The sequence below is a fragment of the Cetorhinus maximus genome, chromosome 6, assembly GCF_964194155.1.
Source record: "Cetorhinus maximus chromosome 6, sCetMax3.hap1.1, whole genome shotgun sequence".
Lineage (NCBI taxonomy): Eukaryota > Metazoa > Chordata > Chondrichthyes > Lamniformes > Cetorhinidae > Cetorhinus > Cetorhinus maximus.
In genome coordinates, this window is record NC_135884.1 from 156362463 (window position 1) to 156387084 (window position 24622).

Consider the following 24622-nt stretch of genomic DNA (forward strand, 5'->3'; position numbering starts at 1 on the left):
GAGGCGCATGCCCCACTGGCAGGGGGCTTAATCCAGTGAGGCGCACGCCCACTGGCAGGGGGCTTAATCCAGTGAGGCGCACGCTCACTGGCAGGGGACTTAATCCAGTGAGATGCACGCTCACTGGCAAGCCGCTTAATCTAATGAGGTACACTGGCAGGGAACTCAATCCAGTGGTGCACTCACTGGCTGGGGGCTCAATCCAATGGTGCACTCACTGGCAGAGGGCTCAATCCAGTGGTGCGCTCACTGGCAGGGGGGTGCTCAATCCAGTGGCACGTTCACTGGCGGGGCGGGGGGGGGGGGGGGGGGGCTCAATCCAGTGGTGCACTCACTAGCATGGGGGCTCAATCCAGTGGCACATTCACTGGCAGGGGGCTTATTTTATAACAGCTGGACTTACTGTCATGTTGTACACTTCCCTTTTTTGGTTCCATTCCACTGGGTGTAGGAGCTGTGGGGACGGTCAAAAAGTTAAACACTGAATATTTGTCCCGTTTAACCTTGAGGAGCCCAGACTTTGTTGACCTAGAGAATGAAAAAGAAAACAAATTGTAAAACTCGGGGGCAGCTGGAAGTTAAAGGAACAGAGTGATATGATAAGCAGTAGCTCACCCAGGCAAATGGACAGCAGCACGTTCCAAAGCTTATACCCAACATATAACCCCACTGTTCTTGAGGCAACTTTATTCCAGTTTATCAACTTTTCACTACTCTTAACTTGGAATGAGAAGATTGTGGGTTTAAATCTCACATTGGATGAAGTTTGACAATGCAGGATAGAGAGTGTTGCACTGCCAGAGATAAATTCCTTCCAATGAGATGCTAAATCTGGGCTCCAATACACTAGCTGTAACGTTTCAGCTGGATAGATAGAGTCAGAGAACAGAAAAAGGCCCTTCGGCCCATCGAGTCTGCGCCAGTCAAACAAGTACCTAACTATTCTAATCCCATTTTCCAACATTAGGCCCATAGCCTTGTATGCCAGGGCATCGCAAGTGCACATCCAAATGCTTCTTAAATGTTATGAGGGTTTCTGCCTCTACCGCCCTTTCAGGCAGTGAGTTCCAGATTCCTACCACCCTCTGGGTGAAAAAATTCTTCCTCACATCCCCTCTAAACCTCCTGCCCCTTACCTTAAATCTATGCCCCTGGTTATTGATCCCTCCACCAAGGGGAAAGTTCCTTCCTGTCTACCCTATCTATGCCCCTCATAATTTTATACACCTCAATCATGTCCCCCCTCAATCTCCTCTGCTCCAGGGAAAATAACGCCAGTCTACCCAATCCCTCCTCATAACTAAAACTCTCCAGCCCAGGCAACATCCTGGTAAATCTCCTCTGCACTCTCTCTAGTGCAATCACATCCTTCCTATAATGCGGATTCCAGAACTGCACGCAATACTCTAGCTGTGACCTAACCAGCGTTTTATACAGTTCCAGCATAGCCTCCCTGCTCTTATATTCTATGCCTCGGCCAATAAAGGCAAGTATCCCACATGCCTTCTTAACCACCTTATCTACCTGTCCCGCTACCTTAAGGGACCGGTGGACATGCACACCAAGGACCCTCCGATCCTCGGTACTTCCCAGGGTCTTACCATTCATCGTGTATTCCCGTGTCTTGTTTGTCCTGCCCCAGTGCATCACCTCACACTTATCCGGATTAAATTCCATTTGCCACTGATCAGCCCATCTGACCAGCCCGTCTAGATCACAGAATCACAGTGCAGAAGAGGTCCTTTGGCCCATCGAGTCTACACCAACACATGAGAAACACTTGACCTACCTACCTAATCCCATTTACCAGCACTTGGCCCATAGCCTTGAATGTTATGATGTGCCAAGTGCTCTTCCAGGTACTTTTTAAAGGATGTGAGGCAACCCGCCTCCAACGCCCTCCCAGGCAGCGCATTCCAGACCGTCACCACCCTCTGGGTAAAAACGTTTTTCCTCACATCCCCCCTAAACCTCCTGCCCCTCACCTTGAACTTGTGTCTCCTCCTGACTGACCCTTTAACTAAGGGGAACAGCTGCTCCCTATCCACCCTGTCCATGCCCCTCATAATCTTGTGCACCTCGATCAGGTCGCCCCTCAGTCTTCTCTGCTCCAACCAAAACAACCCAAGTCTATCAAACCTCTCTTCATAACTTAAATGTTTCATCCCAGGCAACATCCTGGTGAATCTCCTCTGCACCCCCTCCAGTGCAATCACATCCTTCCTATAATGTGGCGACCAGAACTGCACACAGTACTCCAGCTGTGGCCTCACCAAGGTTCTATACAACTCCAACATAACCTCCCTACTTTTGTAATCTATGCCTCGATTGATAAAGGCAAGTGTCCCATATGCCTTTTTCACCACCCCACTAACGTGCCCCTCTGCCTTCAGAGATCTATGGACACACACGCCAAGGCCCCTTTGTTCCTCAGAACTTCCTAGTGCCATGCCGTTCATTGAATACTTCCTTGTCAAATTACTCCTTCCAAAGTGTATCGCCTCATACTTTTCAGGGTTAAATTCCATCTGCCACTTATCTGCCCATTTGACCATCCCATCTGTATCTTCCTGTAGCCCAAGACACTCAACCTCACTGTTAACCACCCGGCCAATCTTTGTGTCATCCGCAAACTTACTAATCCTACCCCCCACATAGTCATCTATGTCATTTATATAAATGACAAATAATAGGGGACCCAGCAAAGATCCCTGTGGTACGCCACTGGACACTGGCTTATCACCCTCTGTCTCCTACAACTAAGCCAATTTTGAATCCACCTTATCAAATTACCCTGTATCCCATGTGCATTTGCCTTCTTTATAAGTCTCCCATTTGGGACCTTGTCAAAGGCTTTGCTGAAATCCATATAAACTACATCAGCTGCACTACCCTCATCTACACACCTGGTCACCTCCTCAAAAAATTCAATCAAATTTGTTAGGCATGACCTCCCTCTGACAAAGCCATGTTGACTATCCCTGATCAAACTTTGCCTCTCCAAGTGGAGATAGATTCTCTCCTTCGGAATTTTCTCCAATAGTTTCCCTACCACTGACGTGAGACTCACTGGCCTGTAGTTCCCTGGCTTATCTCTACAACCCTTCTTAAATAGCAGAACCACATTAGCTGTTCTCCAGTCCTCTGGAACCTCCCCCACGGCCAGAGAGGAATTAAAAATTTGGGTCAGAGACCCTGCGGTCTCCTCCCTTGCCTCCCTCAGCAGTCTGGGACACAAATCATCCGGACCTGGAGGTTTGTCCACTTTTAAGCCCGCCAACACCTCCAATACCTTGTCACTCCCTATTTCAATTTGTTTAAGAACCTCGCAGTCTCTCTCCCCGAGTTCAATACCTGCATCCTCATTCTCTTGGGTGAAGACAGATGTGAAGTATTCATTCAACACTCTAGCGATGTCCTCTGGCTCCACCCATAGATTGCCCCCTTGGTCCCTTATGGGCCCTAATCTTTCCCTGGTTATCCTCTTCCCATTGATACACTTTTAGAATATCTTGGGATTTTCCCCTACTTTTACCAGCCAGAGCTTTCTCATATCCCCTCTTTGCTCTCCTAATTGCTTTCTTAAGCTCCAACCTGCACTTTCTGTACTCCACTAATGCCTCCGCTGATTTGCTTCCCTTGTACCTGCTAAAAGCCTCTCTTTTCCTTCTCATCGTATCCTGAATATCTCTGGTCATCCATGGTTCTCTGGGTTTGTTACTTCTTCCTATCACCCGAGAGGGAACATGTTGAACCTGTACCCTCCCCATTTCATTTTTGAACACCCCTCACTGCTCCTCTGTAGATTTCCCCACAAGTAGCTGTTCCCAGTCTACCCTGGCCAGATCCTGCCTTATTTTACTAAAATCCGCTTTTCCCTTTATCCTCCTGTAATCTAAGGCTATCCTCCTCACTATTTACCACCCCACCAATTTTTGTGTCATCTGCAAACTTACTGATCAACCCTCCTACGTTCAAGTCTAAATCGTTTATATATACCACAAACAGCAAGGGACCCAGCACCGATCCCTGTGGAATCCCACTGGACACAGGCATCCAGTCACAAAAACACCCCTCGACCATCACCCTCTGCTTCCAGCCACTCAGCCAATTCTGGATCCAATTTGCCAAATTGCCTTGGATCCCATGGGCTCTTACCTTCGTTATCAGTCTCCCATGCGGGACCTTATCAAAAGCCTTGCTGAAGTCCAAGTAGACTTCGTCAAATGCATTGCCCTCTTCTATACACCTGGTCACCTCTTCGAAAAATTCAATCAAATTGGTCAGACATGACCTCCCCTTAACAAAACCATGCTGACTGTCCTTGATTAATCCCTGGCTCACCAAGTGTAGATTAATTCTGTCCCTCAGAATTGCTTCCAATAGTTTCCCCACCACTGAGGTTAGACTGACTGGCCTGTAGTTCCCTAGTTTATCCCTTCCTCCCTTCTTGAATAACGGTACCACATTGTCTGTCCTCCAAGTCCTCTGGCACCTCTCCTGTGGCCAGAGAGGTATTGAAAATTATTGCCAGCACCCCTGCTATCTCCTCCCTTGCCTCACTCAACAGCCTGGGATACATTTCATCCGGGCCTGGAGATTTATCTACTTTTAAGCCTGCCAGATCGCTTAGAACCTCCTCCCTTTCAATGCTAATTTCTTTAATTATATCACAGTCCTTCTGCCTGATTCCCATACCCACATCGTCCCTCTCACTTGTGAACACCGACACAAAGTATTCATTTAGAACCCTACCTACGTCTTCTGGCTCCACACACAAATTACCACTATGGTCCTTAATAGGCCCTACTCTTTCCCTAGTTATCCTCTTGTAAAATAACTTTGGATTTTCCTTTATTTTACCTGCCAATGTTTTTTCATGCTCCCTTTTTACTCTCCTAATTTCCTTTTAAGTTCCTCCCTACACATTCTATACTCCTCTAGGGCTTCTGCTGTTTTGAGCCCTCGGTATCTGCCATAAGCCTCCCTTTTTCTCTTTATACAATCCTCTATATCCCTCAACATCAAGCTGAAGGAACCATTATTCAAAAAGTAAACACTTCTCCCAGTGACTTGGCCAAAGTTCCACACTCAGGCAGGAGCTCAGTCACATCATTGTTGCTATGGGATCTTGCTGTTTTCTCGCACAATAGTAATCATCCCACTAAAAAGTAAATCATCCTGTGAAACTATCTTGAGATATTCAAGATGTTGTTACAACTTGGAGCACCTAAAAGTTGGGTCACAGAATCCTGTACACAGCATATCCCAGAGAGAGGGAGAGACTGAATCCTGTACACAGCATATCCCAGAGGGAGAGACTGAATCCTGTACACAGCATATCCCAGAGTGAGAGACTGAATCCTGTACACTATATGTAGTCAGAGTGAGAGACTGAATCCTGTACACTATATGTAGCCAGAGTGAGAGACTGAATCCTGTACACTATATGTAGCCAGAGTGAGAGACTGAATCCTGTACACTATATGTAGCCAGAGTGAGAGACTGAATCCTGTACACTATATGTAGTCAGAGTGAGACTGAATCCTGTACACTATATGTAGCCAGAGTGAGAGACTGAATCCTGCACACTATATGTAGTCAGAGTGAGACTGAATCCTGTACACTATATGTAGTCAGAGTGAGAGACTGAATCCTGTACACAGCATATCCCAGAGTGAGAGACTGAATCCTGTACACTATATGTAGTCAGAGTGAGAGACTGAATCCTGTACACTATATGTAGTCAGAGTGAGAGACTGAATCCTGTACACAGCATATCCCAGAGTGAGAGACTGAATCCTGTACACAGCATATCCCAGAGTGAGAGACTGAATCCTGTACACAGCATATCCCAGAGTGAGAGACTGAATCCTGTACACTATATGTAGTCAGAGTGAGAGACTGAATCCTGTACACTATATGTAGTCAGAGTGAGAGACTGAATCCTGTACACTATATGTAGTCAGAGTGAGAGACTGAATCCTGTACACTATATGTAGTCAGAGTGAGAGACTGAATCCTGTACACTATATGTAGCCAGAGTGAGAGACTGAATCCTGTACACTATATGTAGCCAGAGTGAGAGACTGAATCCTGTACACTATATGTAGTCAGAGTGAGAGACTGAATCCTGTACACTATATGTAGTCAGAGTGAGAGACTGAATCCTGTACACTATATGTAGTCAGAGTGAGAGACTGAATCCTGTACACTATATGTAGTCAGAGTGAGAGACTGAATCCTGTACACTATATGTAGTCAGAGTGAGAGACTGAATCCTGTACACTATATGTAGCCAGAGTGAGAGACTGAATCCTGTACACTATATGTAGTCAGAGTGAGAGACTGAATCCTGTACACTATATGTAGCCAGAGTGAGAGACTGAATCCTGTACACGATATGTAGTCAGAGTGAGAGACTGATTCCTGCTTTTGTACGTACCCCGGGTAGGGATCGGGAACATTAAATCGTTTGCAGAGAAGTTTCTCAGGATGCCACTCGAACTTGTCCCTGGTGAGAGGTCCGAACATCTTCATTTTCACTGCAGACTCTTTATCATTGATGTCAGCCTATGCAGAGAGGAGAGAGAGAGGAAAGCAGTCAGCGCCTGGGTTGCTGGGTGATTCAGACCATCACTACAGGGGATTCAAAATACAAGATAACCGTGTCTCCGGAGGGGAACAAAGGCTTGGAGAGGATGAGACTCCCTGGGGGAAGTGAATACTAAAGAAATGAGTCTGAGACCTTTTTGGTGATTATTTTATTGCTGCACTAATTGTGATCAACTGGCTCGGTAAAGATAGAGAGCAGATCCCGATCACTCCCAGTCTGTACAACTCAGTACAACACACGGTGATCCCGATCACTCCCAGTCTGTACGGCTCAGTGTGACACACGGTGATCCCGATCACTCCCAGTCTGTACGGCTCAGTACGACACACGGTGATCCCGATCACTCCCAGTCTGTACGGCTCAGTACGACACACGGTGATCCCGATCACTCCCAGTCTGTACTGCTCAGTATGACACATGGTGATCCCGATCACTCCCAGTCTGTACAGCTCAGTGTGACACACGGTGATCCCAATCACTCCCAGTCTGTACGACTCAGTACGACACACGGTGATCCCGATCACTCCCAGTCCGTACGACACAGTGATCCCGATCACTCCCAGTCTGTACGACTCAGTATGACACACGGTGATCCGGATCACTCCCAGTCTGTACGACACGGTGATCCCGATCACTCCCAGTCTGTACAACTCAGTACAACACACGGTGATCCCGATCACTCCCAGTCTGTACGGCTCAGTGTGACACACGGTGATCCCGATCACTCCCAGTCTGTACGGTTCAGTATGACACACGGTGATCCCGATCACTCCCAGTCTGTACGGCTCAGTACGACACACGGTGATCCCGATCACTCCCAGTCTGTACGGCTCAGTACGACACACGGTGATCCCGATCACTCCCAGTCTGTACTGGTCAGTATGACACACGGTGATCCCGATCACTCCCAGTCTGTACAGCTCAGTGTGACACACGGTGATCCCAATCACTCCCAGTCTGTACGACTCAGTACGACACACGGTGATCCCGATCACTCCCAGTCCGTACGACACAGTGATCCCGATCACTCCCAGTCTGTACGACTCAGTATGACACACGGTGATCCTGATCACTCCCAGTCTGTACGACACGGTGATCCCGATCACTCCCAGTCTGTACAGCTCAGTGTGACACACGGTGATCCCGATCACTCCCAGTCTGTATGACACACGGTGATCCCGATCACTCCCAGTCTGTACGACTCAGTACGACACACGGTGATCCCGATCACTCCCAGTCTGTACTGCTCAGTATGACACACGGCAATCCCGATCACTCCCAGTCTGTACGGCTCAGTATGACACACGGCGATCCTGATCACTCCCAGTCTGTACGGCTCAGTATGACACACGGCGATCCCGATCACTCCCAGTCTGTGCGACTCAGTAGGACACACGGTGATCCCGATCACTCCCAGTCTGTACGACACACGGTGATCCCGATCACTCCCAGTCTGTACAGGTCAGTATGACACACGGTGATCCCGATCACTCCCAGTCTGTACGACTCAGTATGACACACGGTGATCCCGATCACTCCCAGTCTGTACAGCTCAGTATGACACACGGTGATCCCGATCACTCCCAGTCTGTACGACACACGGTGATCCCGATCACTCCCAGTCTGTACGGCTCAGTATGACACACGGTGATCCCGATCACTCCCAGTCTGTACGGCTCAGTGTGACACACGGTGATCCCGATCACTCCCAGTCTGTACGGCTCAGTGTGACACACGGTGAGCCCGATCACTCCCAGTCTGTACGACTCAGTACGACACACGGTGATCCCAATCACTCCCAGTCTGTACGGCTCAGTGTGACACACGGTGATCCCGATCACTCCCAGCCTGTACAACTCAGTACTACACACGGTGATCCCGATCATTCCCAGTCTGTACGACTCAGTACTACACACGGTGATCCCGATCACTCCCAGTCTGTACGACTCAGTGTGACACACGGTGATCCCGATCACTCCCAGTCTGTACTGCTCAGTACGACACATGCTGATCCCGATCACTCTCAGTCTGTACGACTCAGTATGATACACGGTGATCCCGATCACTCCCAGTCCGTACGACACACGGTGATCCCAATCACTCCCAGTCTATACGGCTCAGTATGACACACGGTGATCCCGATCACTCCCAGTCTGTACGACACATGGTGATCCCAATCACTCCCCGTCTGTACAGGTCAGTATGACACACGGTGATCCCGATCACTCCCAGTCTGTACGACTCAGTATGACACACGGTGATCCCAATCACTCCCAGTCTGTACAGGTCAGTATGACACACGGTGATCCCGATCACTCCCAGTCTGTACGGCTCAGTATGACACACGGTGATCCCGATCACTCCCAGTCTGTACAGGTCAGTATGACACACGGTGATCCCGATCACTCCCAGTCTGTACGACTCAGTATGACACACGGTGATCCCGATCACTCCCAGTCTGTACAGCTCAGTATGACACACGGTGATCCCGATCACTCCCAGTCTGTACGACACACGGTGATCCCGATCACTCCCAGTCTGTACGACTCAGTATGACACACGGTGATCCCGATCACTCCCAGTCTGTACGGCTCAGTATGACACACGGTGATCCCGATCACTCCCAGTCTGTACGGCTCAGTATGACACACGGTGATCCTGATCACTCCCAGTCTGTACGACTCAGTATGACACACGGTGATCCCGATCACTCCCAGTCTGTACTGCTCAGTGTGACACACGGTGATCCCGATCACTCCCAGTCTGTACGGCTCAGTGTGACACACGGTGATCCCGATCACTCCCAGTCTGTAGGACACACGGTGATCCCGATCACTGCCAGTCTGTACGGCTCAGTATGACACACGGTGATCCCGATCACTCCCAGTCTGTACGGCTCAGTATGACACACGGTGATCCCGATCACTCCCAGTTTGTACGGCTCAGTGTGACACACGGTGATCCCGATCACTCCCAGTCTGTACGGCTCAGTGTGACACACGGTGATCCCGATCACTCCCAGTCTGTACGACTCAGTACGACACACGGTGATCCCGATCACTCCCAGTCTGTACGGCTCAGTGTGACACACGGTGATCCCGATCACTCCCAGTCTGTACAACCCAGTACTACACACGGTGATCCCAATCATTCCCAGTCTGTACGACTCAGTACTACACACGGTGATCCCGATCACTCCCAGTCTGTACGACTCAGTGTGACACACGGTGATCCCGATCACTCCCAGTCTGTACGGCTCAGTGTGACACACGGTGATCCCGATCACTCCCAGTCTGTAGGACACACGGTGATCCCGATCACTGCCAGTCTGTACGGCTCAGTATGACACACGGTGATCCCGATCACTCCCAGTCTGTACGGCTCAGTATGACACACGGTGATCCCGATCACTCCCAGTTTGTACGGCTCAGTGTGACACACGGTGATCCCGATCACTCCCAGTCTGTACGGCTCAGCGTGACACACAGTGATCCCGATCACTCCCAGTCTGTACGGCTCAGTACGACACACGGTGATCCCGATCACTCCCAGTCTGTACGGCTCAGTACGACACACGGTGATCCCGATCACTCCCAGTCTGTACGGCTCAGTGTGACACACGGTGATCCCGATCACTCCCAGTCTGTACAACTCAGTACTACACACGGTGATCCCGATCATTCCCAGTCTGTACGACTCAGTACTACACACGGTGATCCCGATCACTCCCAGTCTGTACGACTCAGTATGATACACGGTGATCCGGATCACTCCCAGTCTGTTCGACTCAGTATGACACACGGTGATCCCGATCACTCCCAGTCTGTACGGCTCAGTATGACACACGGTGATCCCGATCACTCCCAGTCTGTACAACTCAGTATGACACACGGTGATCCCGATCACTCCCAGTCTGTACGGCTCAGTATGACACACGCTGATCCCGATCACTCCCAGTCTGTACGGCTCAGTATGACACACGCTGATCCCGATCACTCCCAGTTGGTACGGCTCAGTATGATACACGGTGATCCCGATCACTCCCAGTCTGTACAACTCAGTACTACACACGGTGATCCCGATCATTCCCAGTCTGTACGACTCAGTACTACACACGGTGATCCCGATCACTCCCAGTCTGTACGGCTCAGTATGACACACGGTGATCCCGATCACTCCCAGTCTGTACGGCTCAGTATGACACACGGTGATCCCGATCACTCCCAGTCTGTTCGACTCAGTATGACACACGGTGATCCCGATCACTCCCAGTCTGTACGGCTCAGTGTGACACACGGTGATCCCGATCACTCCCAGTCTGTACGACTCAGTACGACACACGGTGATCCCAATCACTCCCAGTCTGTACGGCTCAGTATGACACACGGTGATCCTGATCACTCCCAGTCTGTACGACTCAGTATGACACACGGTGATCCCGATCACTCCCAGTCTGTACTGCTCAGTGTGACACACGGTGATCCCGATCACTCCCAGTCTGTACGGCTCAGTGTGACACACGGTGATCCCGATCACTCCCAGTCTGTACGGCTCAGTGTGATCCCGATCACTGCCAGTCTGTACGGCTCAGTATGACACACGGTGATCCCGATCACTCCCAGTCTGTACGGCTCAGTGTGACACACGGTGATCCCGATCACTCCCAGTCTGTACGGCTCAGTGTGACACACGGTGAGCCCGATCACTCCCAGTCTGTACGACTCAGTACGACACACGGTGATCCCAATCACTCCCAGTCTGTACGGCTCAGTGTGACACACGGTGATCCCGATCACTCCCAGTCTGTACAACTCAGTACTACACACGGTGATCCCGATCATTCCCAGTCCGTACGACACACGGTGATCCCAATCACTCCCAGTCTGTACGACTCAGTATGACACACGGTGATCCCAATCACTCCCAGTCTGTACGACTCAGTATGACACACGGTGATCCTGATCACTCCCAGTCTGTACGACTCAGTATGACACACGGTGATCCCGATCACTCCCAGTCTGTTCGACTCAGTATGACACACGGTGATCCCGATCACTCCCAGTCTGTTCGACTCAGTATGACACACGGTGATCCGGATCACTCCCAGTCTGTACTGCTCAGTGTGATACACGGTGATCCTGATCACTCCCAGTCTGTACGACTCAGTATGACACACGGTGATCCCGATCACTCCCAGTCTGTTCGACTCAGTATGACACACGGTGATCCCGATCACTCCCAGTCTGTAGGACACACGGTGATCCCGATCACTCTCAGTCTGTTCGACTCAGTATGACACACGGTGATCCGGATCACTCCCAGTCTGTTAGACTCAGTATGACACACGGTGATCCCGATCACTCCCAGTCTGTTCGACTCAGTATGACACACGGTGATCCCGATCACTCCCAGTCTGTTCGACTCAATATGACACACGGTGATCCCGATCACTCCCAGTCTGTTCGACTCAATATGACACACGGTGATCCCGATCACTCCCAGTCTGTACTGCTCAGTGTGATACACGGTGATCCCGATCACTCCCAGTCTGTACGACTCAGTATGACACACGGTGATCCCAATCACTCCCAGTCTGTTCGACTCAGTATGACACACGGTGATCCCGATCACTCCCAGTCTGTCCTGCTCAGTGTGACACACGGTGATCCCGATCACTCCCAGTCTGTACGACTCAGTATGACACACGGTGATCCCGATCATTCCCAGTCTGTACGGCTCAGTATGACACACGGTGATCCTGATCACTCCCAGTCTGTATGACTCAGTATGACACACGGTGATCCCGATCACTCCCAGTCTGTACGACTCAGTATGACACACGGTGATCCCGATCACTCCCAGTCTGTACGACTCAGTATGATACATGGTGATCCCGATCACTCCCAGTCTGTACGACTCAGTATGACACACGGTGATCCCGATCACTCCCAGTCTGTACGACTCAGTATGATACATGGTGATCCCGATCACTCCCAGTCTGTACGACTCAGTATGACACACGGTGATCCCGATCACTCCCAGTCTGTACGACTCAGTATGACACACGGTGATCCCGATCACTCCCAGTCTGTACGACTCAGTATGATACACGGTGATCCCGATCACTCCCAGTCTGTACGACTCAGTATGATACACGGTGATCCGGATCACTCCCAGTCTGTACGACTCAGTGTGACAGATGGTGGATTTACTCACTTTCACCTGCGGACTTTGATGTTCGTCATGCACTCAGCAACGAAATTACATTTGTAAAATTACAGGTACTACCCCCTCAGGCATGAAGGAAACATGGATGGTTACAACATAACATCTTTCTTTAAATCAATACCAGTGAAGTGTGCAATTTGGGCACTTTCTGTTGTGACCTATGACCCATTCCCTCCTGGTCAACCCTCAGGGTCAGCATTACCGTACCTCCTGTTCCTCAGGCACTTCCACCTTGTCCGTGTTCTCAGCAAACTTGGCGCGTGTAAAGCGGGATGATAATGAGCTGCTGGTGGAACGATACAACGTGGCTGCACGGCTAAACTCGTACTGTTCCCGGTCTCGCTCCCATTCCGTCATGTTGGGATCCAGGCTGCTGGTCAGGGCATCTAGGAGGGTCAGACGATACCAGAGCTAAAAAGGTGAAATTACAAAGGCGGGTTGCATAGACAAGGCTTGTATTCCCTCGAGTAAGAAGATTAAGGGGTGATCTAATCGAGCTATTTAAAACGATTAAAGGAGTACATAGGATAGACATATGTATGATCTGATAGCCATAACAGAGACATAACTGCGTGATGACAAAGACTGGGACTGGAATATTCAAGGGTTCATGACATTTAGGAAGGACAGGAAGCTAGGAAAAGGCAGAGGGGTAGCTCTGTGTTTCTGTTAATTAAAGATGACATTGGTACAACAGAGAGAGATGACCTTAGTTCTAAAGATCAAGATGTAGAATCAGTTTGGGTAGAGATGGGAAATGGTAAAGGTAGGAAGTCACTTGTGGGAGTAGTTTATAGGTCTGCCTACAGTAACCACACTGTAGGATGGGGTATACAGGAAGAAATAATGGGGGCTTGTGAGAAAGGTACGGCAATAATCATGGGCAATTTTAATTTATATATAGATTGGACAAATCAGATTGGCAAAGGTAGCCCGGATGATGAGTACGTTGAGTGTTTTCAAGACAGCTTTTAAGAGCAGCGTGTTCTACAGCCAGAGCAAAGGCTATACTAGATCTGGTAATGTGCAATGAGACGGGATTAATTAATGACCTCATAATGAAGGTAGCAGTGATCATAATATGATTGAACTTCACATTCAGTTTGGAGGGAAAGAAGAATGGATCTAAATGTTTTTTAAATAAGGCCAATTATGAGGGCATGAAGCCAGAGCTGGCTAAAGTAGTTTCAGGGATAGGTCAATAGAGATGCAGTGGCAAACATATAATAAGGTATTTCAGAATACTCAGAAAAGATACATTCCAGTGAGAAAGAAAGACTCTAAGGGAAGGCGATGCCATTCATGGCTAACTAAGAAAGTTAAAGATAGTATCAAATTGAAAGAAAAAGCATATAATTCCTCAAAAATGAGTGGCAGGTCAGCAGACTGGACAGAATATAGTGAATAGCAAAGAATGACTAAAAGATTAATAAGGAGAGAGAAATTAAGAGTATGAGAGAAAGCTAACAAGAAATATAAAAACAGATACTAAGAGTTTCTGCACGTATTTATAAAAGAAAAAAGTAAAGTGAGCGTTGGTCCTCCAGAGAGAGTTGGGGGAATTAATAATGTAAATAGCGTAAGAATTGAACAGATATACTTTAAAACATTTATTCTTTCACGGACGTGGCCGTCGCTGGCTAGGCCAGCATTTTCAACTGCCCATCCCTAATTGCCCTCAAGGTGCTGGTGGTGAGCTGCCTTCTTGAACTGCTGTAGTCCACTGGTGTAGGTAGACCCACAGTGCTGTTAGTGAGGGAGTTCCAGGACTTTGACCCAGCGACAGTGAAGGAACGGTGATATATTTCCAAGTCAGGATGGGATGGGACTTGTAGGTGGTGGTGTTCTCATGCATCTGCCTGCCCTGGTCCTTCTTGGTGATAGAGGTTGCAAGTTTGGAAGGTGCTGTTGAAGGAGCCTTGGTGAGTGGCTGCAGTGTATCTTGTAGATGGTGCACACTGCTGCTACTGTACATTGATGGTGGAGCAAATGAATGTTTAAGGTAGTGGATGGGGTGCCAATCAAATGGGCTGCTTTGTCCTTGGTGGTCTCGAGCCTCTTGTGTTGTTGGAGCTGCACTCATTCAGGCAAGGAGAGAGTATTCCATCACAATCCTGACCTGCACCTTCTAGATGGTGGACAGGCTTTGGGGAGTCAGGAGGTGAGTTACTCTCCACAAAACTCCCAGCCTCTGACCTGTTCTTGTAGCCACAGTATTTATATGGCTAGTCCAGTTCAGTTTCTGGTCAATGATAATTCCCAGGGTGTTGATAGTGGGGGATTCAGCGATGGTAATGCCACTGAATGTCAAGATGGAGATGGTTGGATTCCCTCTTGTTGGACATGGTCATTGCCTGGCAGTTGTGTGGCACAAATGTTACTTGCCACTTGTCAGCCCTAGCCTGAATGTTGTCTAGGTCTTGCTGCATATGGGCATGTCTGACCTTATAAAAGAGGGAAGGTCATTGACGAAGCAGCTGAAGATGGTTGGGCCTAGGACACTATCCCGAGGAATTCCTGTAGTGAAGTCCTGGGACCGAGATGATTGATCTCCAACAACCACAACCATCTTCCTTTGTGCAAAGTACGACTCCAACCAGTGGAGAGTTTCTGCCCGATTCCCATTGACTTCAATTTTGTGACGACTGCTTGATGTCACACTGGGTCAAATGCTGCCTTGATGTCAAGGGTAGTTCCTCTCATCTCACCTCGGGAGTTCAGCTCTTTTGTCCATGTTTGGACTAAGGCTGTAATGAGGTCAGGAGCCAGGTGGCCCTGGCGGAACCCAAACTGAGTGTCAGTGAGTAGGTTATTGCTAAGCAAGGTGGCTTGGTAGCACTGTTGACGACCCCTTTCAACACTTTGCTGATGATGGAGAGTAGACTGACAGGACGGTAATTGACTAGGTTGGATTTGTCCTGCTTCTTGTGGACAGGACATACCTGGGCAATTTTCCACATTGCCGGGTAGATGCCAGTGTTGTAGTTGTACTGGAACAGCTTGGCTAGGAGCACAGCAAGTTCTGGAGCACATGTCTTTAATACTATTGCTGGAATGTTGTCAGGTCCCAATCCCTTTGCAGTATCCAGTGCCTTCAGCCCTTTCTTGATATCACGTGGAGTAAATCGAATTGGTTGAAGACTGGCATCTGTGATGCTGGGGACCTCAGGAGGTGGCAGAGATGGATCATCCACTCGGCACTTTTGGCTGAAGATTGCTGTGAATGCTACAGCCTTACCTTTTACACTGGTGTGCCGGGCACCCCCATCATTGAGGATGGGGATATTTGCAGAGTCAGCTCCTCCAGTGAGTTGTTTATCTGTCCACCACTATTCACGACTGGATATGGCAGGACTGCAGAGCTTAGATCTGATCCATTGATTTAGGGATTGCTTAGCTCTGTCTATCGCACGCTGCTTTCGCTGTTTGGCACACAAGTCGTCCTGTGTTGTACCTTCACCAGGTTGACACATTTTTAGGTATGCCTGGTGCAGCTCCTGACATTCCCTCCTGCCTTCTTCACTGAACCAGGATTGATCCCCTGGTTTGATAGCTGTGCCCGTCCATTAGGCTACAGATTGTGGTTGAATACAATTCTGCTGCTGATGGCCCACAGCGCCTCGTGGATGCCAGAATCTGGCATTTGAAATGGCTGAGCAAGCCACTCGGTTGTATCATACCACTACAATAGGATGCTAGATGTTCGAAATCTATCCCATTTTGCATGGTGATAGTGCCACACATGATGGAGGGTATCCTCAATGTGAAGACAGGACTTTGTCTCCATAAGGACTATGCAGTGGTCACTCCTACTAATACTGTTATGGACAGATGCATCTGTGACAGGTAGGCTGGTGAGGATGAGGTCTCGTAGGTTTTTCCGTCTTGTTGATTCCCTCCACCACCTGCCGCAGACCCAGACTGGCAGCTATGTACTGCAGGACTTGGCCAGCTCGGTCAGTAGTGATGATACTGAGCAACTCCTAGTGATGGGCATTGAAATCCCCAGCCAGAGTACATCCTGTGCCCTAGCCCCTCAGTGCTTCCTCCATGTGGCGTTCAACATGGAGGAGCACTGATTCATCAGCTGAGGGAGGGCGGTACATGGTAATCAGCAGGAGGTTTCCTTGCCTATGTCTGATGTGAAGCCATGACACTTCATGGGGTCCGGAGTCGATGTTGAGGACTCCCAGGGCAACTCCCTCCCGCCTGTATACCACTGTGCCACACCATCTCTGCCGGTAGGACAGGACATACTCAGGGGTAGTGATGGTGGTGTCTGGGACATAAGGTATAATTCCATGAGTATGACTATGTCAGACTGTTGCTTGACTAGTCTGTGGGACAGCTCTCCCAATTTTGGCACTAGCCCCCAGATGTTAGTAAGGAGGAGTTTACAGGGCGGACAGCTCGCCGTTGTCGCTTCTGGTGCCTAGGTCAATGCTGGATGATCCATCCAGTTTCATTCCTTTTTGTAGACTTTGTAGTGGTATGATACAACCGAGTGGCTTGCTCAGCCATTTCAAAACACATTGCTGTGGGTCTGGAGTCACATGTTGGCCAGACCAGGTAAGGACGGCAGGTTTCTGTCCCTAAAGGACGTTAGTGAACCAGATGGGTTTTTACAACAATTGACAATGGTTTCATGTTCACTATTACGAGACTAGCTTTGCAATTCCAGATTTTTTAAATTAACTGAATTTAAATTCCACCAGCTAGTGGGATTAGAACCCATGTCCCCAGAGCATTAGCCTGAGCCTCTGGGATTACTAGTCTGATGACATTACCACAATGCCATCGCCTCACACTGTCTGCATCTGTCTTTATTGTAGAGGATACAAATAACATCCCAGAAATAATTATGAATCAGGAAGTGAAAGGGAGGGAGGAACTGAAAACAATGACAATCACCAGGGAAAGGGGACTGAGAAAATTATTAGAACTAAAAGCTGCCAAGTCCCCAGGTCCTGATGGACTTCATCCTCAGGTCTTAAAAGAAGTGGCTGCTGAGATAGTAGATGCCTTGGTTTTAATTTTCCAAAACTCCCTCGATTCTGGAAAGGACCCATAGATTGGAAAATAGCAAATGTGACTTATCTATTCAAAAAAGGAGGGAGACAGGAAGCAGGAAACTACAGGCCAGTTAGCTTAACATCTGTCATAGGGAAATTGCTGGAATCTATTACTAAGCAGGTTATGGCGGAGCACTTAGAAAATCTCAATACAATCAGGCAGAGTCGACATGGTTTTGTGAAAGGGAAATCATGTTTGGTTAATGGAGTTATTTGAGGAAGTATCAAGCAACCTGAATAAAGGGGAACCTGTGGATGTGCTGTCCTTAAGATTTCCAGAAGGCATTTGACAAGGCGTCAAATCAAAGGTTACTATGCAAAATAAGAGCTCATGGGGCAGGGGATAACATATTAGCATGGATAGAAGATTGGTTAGCTGACAGGAAACAGAGAGTAGGCATTAATGGGTCATTTTTGGGCTGGCAAGATGTGACGAGTGGAGTACCGCAGGAATCAGTGCCAGGGCTTAAAAGATGTTCCCCCTTGTGGGAGAGACTAGAACTAGGGGACACAATTTTAAAATAGGGGGTTTCCCATTTAAGATGGATATGAGAAGAAGTTTTTTATCTCAGAGGGTCATGAATCTTTGGAACTCTCTTTCCCAGAGAGCGGGGAAGGCAGGGTCAACGAATATTTTTAAGGCAGAGGTAGATAGATTCTTGACTAACGAGGGAGTCAAAGGTTATTGTCAGGTAGGCGGAACGTGGAGTTGGGGTCATCATCAGATCAGCCATGATGTTGCTGAATGGCAGAGCAGGCTTGAGGGGCTGAATGGCCTACTCCTGCTCCTAATTCGTATGTAACCCAGTTCCTCCGGTGGGAGTATCCAGCATGTGGTGACATAACCCTAAACTTAGAGCTGGGCCGTTGAAGGGTGATGTCATGGAAGACTGCTTTACATGAAGGGTGGTGGAAATCTGGAACTCTCTCCCCCAAAATAAGCTGTTAGAGGCTGGGAATCAACAGAAAATTTCAAAATTAAGATTGTTACAGAGTTACAAAAGCAAAATACTGTGGATGCTGGAAATCTGAAATAACAACAGAAAAGGCTAGAAATACTCAGCATGTCAGGCAGCGTCTATGAAGAGAGAGTTGATGTCTCAGGTCGATGAGCTGCCATTTGATTTCTGTTGGATAAGGATATCAGTGTTTCAGGAGCCGACTGTAACAGACCAGACAGTAAAGCAACAACCCTGATCTTGGGTAACTTACTGTTCTGCCCTGAGTTAAGCTTCTCCACATATTCCTCGTATCTCTTCTGCTTCTCAGGGTTCTTCAGAAAGGGTTTAAATTCACTCGAATCCTTGCCCCTTTCTCCACCAAGTGTAGCGAGCTGTGAAGCCCTGGCCTTCTCCGCGACCGGGGCCTGGGATCGACTGGATAGATCCCAGGAAGCAGAAGAGCAGCTTGCAGCCTGTTGCTGCTGCACATCCTTCAGTCTCTCTTTGTCTTTGCCAGTTAGAAGCTCAAACACGGAGCAAGGGCCTGCTGACACAGAAGAGTCAATTACTGCTCACCTTCAGCCCACAGAAACCATCCGGGACATAAATAACAGAATTTTATCAACATCACTTCATCCATCACAAACAGCAAAATGTTACATTTATATAGCACCTTTAATGGTGTAAAACACCCTATAGCACTTCACAGGAGCATTCCCACAAAAATCTGACATTGATCCATAATTACAGTTATTCCAAGTAAACCAAAGGCTTATTAATATCTCCCTCTTTGAACGAGTGATTTAAAGAAGGGGAAAGAATCAGAGAGCTTTTGGGAGGGAATTGCAGAGCTTAGGGCCGAGGCAGCTAAAGGCACGGCCACCAAAGGTGGTGGGATTAAAATCAGGGGCGCACAAGAAACCAGAGTTAGATGAGCCCAGAGATCTCGAGGAATTGTGGGGCTGCAGGAGATTAAAGCGATAAGGAGCGGCGACGCCATGGAAGGATTTGAAACAAGGATGAGAATTTTAAAATCAGGACATCGTTGAAACAGGAGCCAATGTAGATCAACGTGCATAGAGATAGGGAAACAGGACTCGGTGCAAGTTAGGAATCTGGCAATCAAATCACTCAACACATCCACAACTACTCCAAACTGACAGAAAATAATACTGTCCACACACCCTGGAGATCTTCCTGCGATGTAATCAGAGGAGACGGCCACTGTGTGCTAAGCATAATCCCTCTGCTACATAAAATCACACTACAAACTAAACGACAAGCAGTTTAATGCTGTTCCCCAAAACCAGCCTTCATGGGCAGGATTTTGGCCTCATTGAGCGGGCTGGGTGGGGGTGAGCGGGAGCAGTCGGGAAGTTGACTGCCGCCAGCAATCGGGCCACAGCTGTGATTTCACGCTGGTGGGCCAGTTAAGGACGAGTGGGGAACCTCGTGCACGCACACGGGTCCGTGCAGGAAAAGCTCCCTGAGGCACTGAGCTGCCTCAGGGTGATGGAGATATAAAAAATTAAAAATAAAGAATTTTAAAATATTAAAAGACGTCCCCTCATGTGACTGTCAGATGAGCAGGGTCATGTTATTAGCGAAATGTTAAAATTTTAATTTAATTGTTAATAGCTGTTGGAAACCTCATCCCGACTGTGGATGAGGTTTCCTAAAAAATCCAAAGGCCGCTTGGCCTTTTCGCCTGCCCGCCAACCGCAAGGTTGGATGGGCAGTGAAAAATTTAATTCAATTGGCACTTTAATGGCCTTAATAGGCCTGTTAATTGTCGGTGGGCGCAGCTCCGACTCCCGCGTATGCCCACTGACCGAAATATCGTGAGCGCGTGATGACGTGGGATGCTTGCGAAAAATTCTGGCCCATATGTTAGAATGACAATGCCAGCAGGATTTTTCACCCTGAGCGCAAAATCCAGGCTGACACCCCCAGTGTAGTATTGAGGGAGTGCTGCACTGTCAAAGGCATCGTCTTTCAGATGATACATTACATCAAGGCCCCATCTGCCCTCTCAGGTGAATGTAAACGATCACACGGCCACTCTGCAAAGAAGAGCAGGGGAGTTCTCTTCCATGTACTGGAAAATATTTATCCCTCAACCAACATCACTTGGTCGTTATCACATTGTTTGTGGAATCTTGCTGTGCAGAAACTGGCTGTCATGTTTTCTACATCACAGCAGTGACTACACTTCAGAAATATGGCACTGGCTGCAAAGCGCTTTGGGAAATCCTAAGATCATGAATGGTGCTATAGAAATGCAAGCTCATTCTTTTATTAGACTGAAAAGGTCTAGTGTACTTAAGATAAACTTTGCTGCGTGTTGGTAGGATGGTTTTTGAAGTTGCTGAGGATCCCTGTACCTTGCAGAGCATCTTCTCCGAGCAGCTCTCGTCTCTGTATTGCGTTCAATTGGTGCCGGCCCTTTGGAGCCGCCTCAGTGCTGAGCTGCCCTGCTGATGCCAGGAGTGCCTGCGCCATTGCAGTGCTGACAGTCCCTGGTGCCACGACCGGTCGGAAGTAGTGAACAGGTCTGTAGTCATTCGGCAGTTCAGGAGGGCCGTAAACCTGACATGATGGGAAAGCTGTTAGACTGATGGAGTCTGTAAAAAACCTCCTCCCTGACTCCACACACAAAGCAAGGAGTCTCTGTTGTAGCGCTGTCAGTGGGGGCCCGGTGTTAATACATTGCACGCAAGGCAAATGATTTACTGCCAATTCAGTCCCAGCACAGTCAATGCTCTGGAACCTTTGTGCAGATGCAATCAGCAACCACTTCTAATCAGCAACACTTTCTAATCATATAATTACAGAATCAAAGAATGATACAGCACAGGAGGCCATTCAGTCCATCATGCCTGTGCTGTCTCTTTGAAAGAGTCCCACTTCCCCAGCTCTTTTCCCACAGCCCAGAAAATTTCTCCTTTTCAAGTATCTAACCAATTTCCTTTCGAATGTTACTATTGAATCTGTTTCCACCACTCTTTCAGGCAGTGAATCCCAGATCACAACAACTCACTGCGTAAAAATATTTCTCATCTCCTCCTGTGCATTTTGCCAAATACCTTAAATCTGTGCCTTCTGGTCATGGGTGGATCTTCAATCTTAGCCCAACCCAACACAGAGGGGGAAGGGGGGGGCAAGTCAGGGCAGCTTCTAGCAGGTCTGCTCCTGGCCCCAGCAAAAACAGCCATTGACAGGTCCAGAATAAGAAGGGCAGGTGGAGTGGGGACGTTGCTCTGGATACCTGCCTCTGCTGACTGAGATTTGTTTGTGCCTGGGTGGTCTTTCAGAGGAAACATGACCTGCCGCCAGTACAGCATCCTCAGAAGGATAGATGGGCCTTGGAGGAGGGTACAATTTGGCAGGTATTTCCTGCGTACAGAAGATTGAGGGGTGATCAAATCTTGTATAAATATTTGTTCATTCAGAGCCTGTTTCAAGGAGAATGGCCAATATTGAAGAGTTATTACAACGTATAATACCAGAGAAACTGCAAAAATTCCAGTAAATAAATAGATTTTCAGAATGGAGGAGTGGGAGTGTACATCCGATCTGCTTTTCTCAGAGGGGAGAATCACATCGCAGGAGGTAGTGTAGTCAGAGTTCACCATTACAATCCTTGGCTCCTCGAGCCCTTTAATTAGATATTGGGCAGATAATGGTACTCCCCAGATCATAGAGGATCTATGGGTCCACTTACTGATGGCTGGTGGTGTTGGGACAGGAAAATATTCAGCCTATTGCTCAGAATTGACCCCAAGCCAATGTCAGTGCCTTCAGAAACAATGCGAGAAAAGCAAGGCCAAGAGTCATTGCCTGTTAGCCCCGTGTCAATGAGTTACACACTGTGCAGAAACAGGCCATTTGACCCACTAGTCCATGCTGGGATTTATGCTTCACACAAGCCTCTTGCCACCCTACTCCATCTACTCTTGTCAGCTTTTCCTTCTATTCCATTCTCCTTCTGTGCTCATCTAGTTTCCCCTTAAATGCATCAATGTTTATTCACTTCAACCACTCCCTGTGGTAGGGAGTTCCACATTCTCACCAGTCTCTGGGCAAAGAAGTTTCTCCCGAATTCCTTACTGGATTTATTAGTGACTATCTTACACTGATTGTCCCTAGTTCAGGCCTTCCCCACTTCCCTTGTCTTGTTTGTTACTGTGAAGACAAGCACACACAAAGTAGACTAGACAATGAAGCAACTACCTTTTTGGGTTTAGTCGACTTGGATCCCAACGAGAAGCCCTCCAACAATTTTCCGATATATCCCGTCTGAGGCTCCAAACCTGGAACATAGAAAGTCTGGTTTGAACGTAACTTCTCAGGGTCCATGTGTGCCCCAGAGCATCCTGCAGGACGCTGCATGTACCCACCTGCCCCAGAGCATCCTGCAGGACGCTGCACGCACTCACCTGCCCCAGAGCATCCTGCAGGAAGCTGCATGCACCCACCTGCCCCAGAGCATCCTGCAGGACGCTGCATGTACCCACCTGCCCCAGAGCATCCTGCAGGACGCTGCACGCACTCACCTGCCCCAGAGCATCCTGCAGGACGCTGCATGTACCCACCTGCCCCAGAGCATCCTGCAGGACGCTGCACGCACTCACCTGCCCCAGAGCATCCTGCAGGACGCTGCATGTACTCACCTGCCCCAGAGCATCCTGCAGGACGCTGCACGCACTCACCTGCCCCAGAGCATCCTGCAGGAAGCTGCATGCACCCACCTGCCCCAGAGCATCCTGCAGGACGCTGCATGTACCCACCTGCCCCAGAGCATCCTGCAGGACGCTGCACGCACTCACCTGCCCCAGAGCATCCTGCAAGACGCTGCATGTACCCACCTGCCCCAGAGCATCCTGCAGGACGCTGCATGCACTCACCTGCCCCAGAGCATCCTGCAGGACGCTGCATGTACCCACCTGCCCCAGAGCATCCTGCAGGACACTGCATGTACTCACCTGCCCCAGAGCATCCTGCAGGACGCTGCATGTACTCACCTGCCCCAGAGCATCCTGCAGGAAGCTGCATGTACCCACCTGCCCCAGAGCATCCTGCAGGACGCTGCATGTACTCACCTGCCCCAGAGCATCATGCAGGAAGCTGCACGCACTCACCTGCCCCAGAGCATCCTGCAGGACGCTGCATGTACCCACCTGCCCCAGAGCATCCTGCAGGACGCTGCATGTACTCACCTGCCCCAGAGCATCATGCAGGACGCTGCATGCACTCACCTGCCCCAGAGCATCATGCAGGACGCTGCATGTACCCACCTGCCCCAGAGCATCCTGCAGGACGCTGCATGCACCCACCTGCCCCAGAGCATCCTGCAGGACGCTGCATGTACCCACCTGCCCCAGAGCATCCTGCAGGACGCTGCATGTACTCACCTGCCCCAGAGCATCCTGCAGGACGCTGCATGTACTCACCTGCCCCAGAGCATCCTGCAGGACGCTGCACGCACTCACCTGCCCCGGAGCATCCTGCAGGACGCTGCATGCACCCACCTGCCCCAGAGCATCCTGCAGGACGCTGTATGCACTCACCTTTTGCTTTCTTGTATTGCTGCGGTGCAGTCCAGCCATACAGTCCATCATCTGGCTCTTCCTCTCTCAGCACCGTATCATACTGTGACAACGTATCCCTGGCATAAATATCATCGTCATCTTCCTCCAGAGCACCCACACCGAATGCCTTTTAAATAAATAAAAAGAACATGACTTCAGTGTGGCATTCTGGTG

The 24622-nt window shown here is 49.1% G+C and overlaps 1 protein-coding gene across 3 annotated transcripts in view; it reads right to left on the reverse strand.

Moving 5' to 3' along the window:
* The window catches only part of gpatch1 (G patch domain containing 1), a 65671-nt gene that overhangs the window by 22655 nt on the left and 18394 nt on the right, over positions 1–24622 (reverse strand). For 2 of the 3 annotated variants that reach the window (XM_078544704.1, XM_078544702.1), the window contains exons 8-14: positions 24428–24575; positions 23091–23170; positions 21242–21446; positions 19129–19404; positions 13052–13230; positions 6446–6573; positions 404–528 (exon numbers count right to left, since the gene is read on the reverse strand). In XM_078544704.1, the coding sequence (XP_078400830.1) occupies positions 404–528; positions 6446–6573; positions 13052–13230; positions 19129–19404; positions 21242–21446; positions 23091–23170; positions 24428–24575 (1141 nt within the window). The remainder of the gene's footprint in view (positions 1–403; positions 529–6445; positions 6574–13051; positions 13231–19128; positions 19405–21241; positions 21447–23090; positions 23171–24427; positions 24576–24622) is intronic. The other variant, XM_078544703.1, reaches the window with a different exon arrangement.